At 47.2% G+C, this 5,690-nt stretch overlaps 1 protein-coding gene across 1 annotated transcript; it reads left to right on the forward strand.

Moving 5' to 3' along the window:
- Positions 1 to 949: 949 nt before the first annotated feature.
- On the forward strand, positions 950 to 1,744 carry TRHR (thyrotropin-releasing hormone receptor; the record flags this gene model as incomplete). The annotated part of the gene is made up of 1 exon (XM_010077630.1): positions 950 to 1,744. A coding segment is annotated over exon 1 (795 nt), but the record flags the coding sequence as incomplete, so codon positions are not given.
- Positions 1,745 to 5,690: the final 3,946 nt, after the last annotated feature.

Genomic DNA, 5,690 nt, shown 5'->3' on the forward strand with positions numbered 1-5,690 from the left:
GGGAAGCAGCGGTGGGTTCGTTACACTGCGTGTGTGTGCGCACGTGTGTGGCTGAGCTCATTGAGGAGCAGTTTGTGCTCTGATGGTTTCATTGTTGCTGTGCTACAACCCAGAAAAGAGCTGAAAGGGCTCAGGAGTGATGACAGCAACAGAGGTTTTGAAAAGAACTGTCTGTAAAGTAAAGAAACCAAACGTTTCACGCTGTTTTCCAAAGCTGGGGTGCGTCTCTTCCTGCCGGCTCTGAAGGGGCTCTCACAGCTCCCTGCACAGCAGAAGGCGAGTGTAAATTACCGTCTCTGTCACAAGGACAGGGACACGGGGAAGTCAGAATGTTCGAAATCAGTGTATCTCTGTTGCTGGTCAATCTCCCCTTTGTTTGCCAGGATGGATCAATGCGATCAATGTGCCAGAGAGGGAAAGCAGCATGAAACAGAAACCTGTGGGGCTTTACAAATCACTCTCCTTTCACCTCCCGCTGCTGTCTCCACCCTCAGAACATTGTGACTCCTCCTGGAAAGCAGCGATGCTGAGTCTGCCTGGGCTGGATCGGCTCAGTCCTGTGCAGAGCTTTAGCCAGCTGGCAGTGCAGGAGGGCTCTGCTTCCCCTGCCGCTGCCTTCCTCCTCCTCCTCCTCTGCAGCAGGGAAGCTCCCGTCTCCACATGCTGTGTTCACGAGTGCCTCAGACCGACTATGAGGAAACAGCTTTTTAACCCCTGCGAATGAGCTGGAGCCTTGGAGGGATGAACCTGCCTGGCCATTGAACTGACAAAGACTGAAAGTTCAGGTGCTTTTGGGGTTTGGAGGACAGCACAGGAATGGGACTGTGACTACGTGGAGAATGTGCTCTGGGGCCGCGGCTCACCCACGCTCGGCTCCACTCACCCGTCTGCAGCGGGCCATGGAGGACGTGTGCTGAGACACTGCAGAAGCAGCAGTGGGCTGGTGAAGATGGAGAATGGCACAAGGGAGGAGCAGAACCACACTGGGCTGCCACTGTCAAGCCAGGAGGTTGTTACAGCCGAATACCAAGTGGTTACCATCCTCTTGGTCCTCCTCATCTGTGGACTGGGCATCGTGGGCAACATCATGGTGGTTCTGGTGGTCCTCAGAACCAAACACATGAGAACTCCCACTAACTGCTATCTGGTGAGTCTGGCTGTGGCAGATCTCATGGTGCTTGTGGCTGCAGGACTTCCCAATATCACAGAAAGCCTGTATAGATCCTGGGTGTATGGCTACGTGGGGTGTCTCTGCATCACTTATCTCCAGTACCTAGGGATCAATGCTTCTTCTTTTTCCATCACTGCCTTCACCATTGAGAGATACATAGCCATCTGCCACCCAATCAAAGCTCAGTTCCTATGCACTTTTTCAAGAGCCAAAAAGATCATTATTTTTGTCTGGGCTTTCACCTCCATATACTGTATGCTCTGGTTTTTCTTGCTAGACCTTAATACAGTAGTCTACAAAGACACTACTGTTGTGACCTGTGGCTACAAGGTGCCCAGGAGCTATTACTCTCCTATCTACATGATGGACTTTGGTATATTTTATGTTGTGCCAGTGGTATTGGCGACTGTCCTCTATGGCCTGATTGCTAGAATACTGTTCCTGAACCCCATCCCTTCGGACCCCAAAGAAAACTCTAAGACATGGAGGAATGACGTGGCTCACCAAAGCAAATCCGTGAATTCCAAGATGACTAACAGGAGTTTCAATAGCACTGTTGCTTCTCGAAGGCAGGTAGGAACAGCAGTTTGAAATGGCTTTCTGAAACTTAAAACCCACTTGTTTTAGAGATCACTAGTCTAAACCTGTGGAAAGAAGTCAAATATGTTCTCCCTTTGTTAAGTAGTCAAGGTGAAATTCTGTGGTACATATGCACATACCTATAAATATGTATTTTTTCTTGCCTATTCGTTATTACCTACTGCAAGGACTGAGAAACCTACAGTATTTCATTTGCTCTATCAAAAAAGCAATTAGAAAGTGTCAGTAAAAAATGAAATATTTTTAACTATAGTTGGTTTATATTACAGCCTGTTAATAATCCTGACAAATACACAAGGTAACTCTTGAGTTATTTTTTGAGATCTGAAGAGGAGGAACCAGCCTGGGAGTTTAGGAGGCTTGAGGTTTTGTCCCGGCTAAGGCACAGTGTCACTCTGCAAACACAGCCAAGTTGTTCTTTTCCTGTGGCTAACTCTCCTGGGAAAAGTCTACTTAGGCAAGTCTGTCTATAAAAGTGCTTCATCAATGCTAGGTGTTTTTATTCTGTCTCTCAAAACTGAGGCACAGGTTTGACTAACTTCTTTTTATATTGTTAAATGTGTATGCTGCAACGTGTAATTACACAAGTAGACTACTGGATTAATTTATGACTGTTTTCAACAAACCGTGCTGGCTCAGGCTCCCAGAGCAGGCAGCAGGGAGCACAGCTGGGTGCAGTGCTGAGACATGCAGGGTGCATCCCTGCACCGCTGGCTCTCGGGAGCAGGTTCCGTTGGGTCAGGCAGCTCGATGCAAGCACAGCAAAGCGGTGGTCTGTGCCGAGCAGCCTGGCTCAGAGCCCTCGGCAGCCGCTGCAGGGCAGCCCAGAGGGTCTCTTGCCGGGCGGGATGCTCCTGCCTCTGTACGGTTCCCTCGGGCAGCAAAGCTGAGGGGTGCACCTTCCCAAACAAGATGAGTGCCCCCTTGGGTGATGGGCTGAACTTTATATTCTTCTTCTTTTATGTAGATTGCTTCTGTTCCATGAGAGGGACCGTTTTCCCTTGTTACAGAGACAGCACTGATCCCAAGTCAACTGAGCTCCTGCTGGAGCACCACGCGCTCGCAGAGCACTAGAGCCGTGCTTGGAAATGCACAGCTGAAACATGGGCTAGGTGCTGTTTAATTCTGTGTCTCCAACTGTAGCCAATAGTCAGATTAGAAGTGTTTAATTTTTTCTTTGTCCATTAATTAGTAGAAGATAATCTGCTTTTCAAGTTCTCAATATCACTTTGTATGTGTGCTTGCTGTGTGTGCTCAGCATCACTTGAACAAGACAAATCTTTTACGGTGAGCCTTGCTGAATGTGGATGCTGTTATATTATGAAACCAAAAAGTGAGGATTATAATGTGATGTCTTGTATGTCTTGTAAAAACAGACTTTTTCTAAAAGCCTAGGTAACCTGATTGTTTAAAGTAGCATCACTGTAAGTAAAGCTAGCATTTGCATTTAGTACAACATAGGCAGCAAAGCGGGGATAGTGTGGCATTGTTAACAATATTTTTCATATAATATCAGCATGCAAAATATAGCCAGGGGTGTAAAATGGGAAAACACACATCCATGTTCCAAAAAATCTAAAATCTCAACAGTTGGTAAGACACAGAAGTGAAAATTTCCTGCTGCTCTGGCAAAGCTGACAGTATAGTTTGGCCTCATAATGAGTTTTGCTGTCACATAAAACTGTCAATGCCTTCTCAGAACTGCGCTTGCACGGCAGCAGTGGAGTTACAGACAATGTCCAGCATGTGATCTGTAGGAAAAGTAGACTGAAAATGTGGTGTACACTTCCTACTTCTGTGTCAGTTCTCACGTTTATCCGAGAACGTTTCTGCAAAATGAATTCGTCCAGTGGTGGGCTGGCTCTGGCTGGGAGCCAAACACCCACCCAGCTGCTTGCTCACCGCCCCCCCCCCCCCCCCCAACAGCGGGAAGCCCCCCCCCCCCCCCCCCCCCCCAACAGCAGGAAGGGGGAGAAAGTGGGAAGAGTGGGAGCAAGAAAGCTCAAGATAAGGACAGGAAGATAGCTTATCCATTACTGTCGTGGGCAATGGAGACTTGACTTGGGGAAAACTAACTTCATTGATTGCCAATTTGTTGCCCCTTGTTGTAGCCACGAGTTACACTCAGTCCCTTCTGCGAGGCAGCTGGCAGTGTGGGCTGGGGGAGAGCTGCAGTCAGGTTGCAGAGGTTTCTTTCTGCCACTCCGTCCTTTTCACTCTTTTCCTCTGCCTTGGTGTGGGTCCTCCATGGGTGCTGCCGGCTTCTCCACGGAGTGCCTCCTCCTCCTCTGGCTTTGGTGTTCCCTCTGCTGCTCCTCCCTCTTTTGATCCCTCCTCCTCTGTCTCCCTCTCTCTCTCTAGCATTGTCACCGTTTCTTAAATACGTGTTCGCAGGGGTGCCACCAGCTTGGCTGATGGGCTGAGCTGTGTCCTGCGGTGGGTTCCCTGGGGTGGGATGGAACGGTCTGTGTCCAGCACGGGGCAGCCCTGACCCTCTTCTCAGCCCCCCTCCAGCCTCCCCGCTGTCGAAGTCTGGATGTGGACATTGTGGACAAAGGATGGACAATGTTCAGCTTCGTTAGAACAGACATTTTCAGCCTCTGGTGTAAAGAGACATGATGCCAGCACTGAAGGGGAAAAAAAGTGGTCAGGTGGTCAGAGGACTTCTGTTTTGTTTTCAAAATAGAACATAAATTTAGATCATTCTATGATTTAGAAAGAAGGCCTGGAATATATACTAGAATGGTGAGTTAAAGGCTATTTTAACTTATTTTTCCTGAGAGATGTCTAGGGATGGGCTCAGATTTACATCTCCAGTGAATGAAGATTAGCTCTACTAGGTAGAAAGTGGTCCTCTGCCTGCTCGTTCCACTCCCTGCCTTCACCCTCCCAGCCACACAATTTAGAACTCGCTGAACTATGTTAGTTCTAGGAAATATTTATTTTGTTCCAATGTTTGGAAAGCTAACAGGAACAAAATCTGTTTACCAGAGGATCGATACCCCCATATCAACAACCACCAACAGACAAAGCCTTCAAAGTACTCTTCAGGGCCCCCTCGAGTTTTCATTCAAAGCACTGCAAGGCAAAACTGAACAGGGAAGATAAGAAAAAACAACAGGTATGAAAAATTAATCCTTTTTTAAATTGTTGAAAGAGAGGGAAAGGCACAAAATAAGCTTTCTTTTCTCATAAAGTATCTCCAATACATTTTTGTTTCACCTAACAACATCTGTTACTGCTGATACTGGAGAACTGCTGAAATGATGAGTTATTTGTTTACACTGCAAACTAAAGTTCTGCTGAGGAAAGGAGCACCAATATGGACCCATAGGATGTGTCGAACTCCATTCTTACATCCACTCCCGAAGAGCTAAATCAATCCCACTCATACAATATTTATCCTGTTTTGCAGAACAGCACAGGATAGCAGGGTGTGATAGATGTGTTGTAAAGGTTTGCAAAAAGACAGGCACTCCTTCCTACATAGGAGTACATGTCCAATCGACTTCGTATTTTCCATCAAGCTTCTCGTATCCTGGAAGGAACAGAAACAAGTTCATTCTGCCTCGTGTTTGTCGGAAGCTAAATCCAGGTTGATCCACTCTTTATGGAAAGCAGCGAGAGTCATTGACTGTCATTGCAGAGCTTTGATCAGCCACTACAAATCAGTTGTCAACATATGACTTCGTCCTGAGGGCAGATCTCACGCTCCATTTTCAGAGGAACCGGTTTGTGCTCAAGGCTACATGGCGGTGGTTTGTAGTTTGTGACTTAAAGAAAAATCTTGAACACCTGTTAGGTCTGAGGGAGCCGGTGATGACTGTGTTGAATGGGCTTTCAGTTGTGCTCTGCAAAGAAAACAGCCTTGCAAGACTGAAGTTTTGTTGTGGGTTGTCTGATGTCGAGGAAGGGGTTA

Source organism: Pterocles gutturalis, unplaced genomic scaffold, assembly GCF_000699245.1.
Source record: "Pterocles gutturalis isolate BGI_N339 unplaced genomic scaffold, ASM69924v1 scaffold5413, whole genome shotgun sequence".
Taxonomy (NCBI): Eukaryota; Metazoa; Chordata; class Aves; order Pterocliformes; family Pteroclidae; genus Pterocles; species Pterocles gutturalis.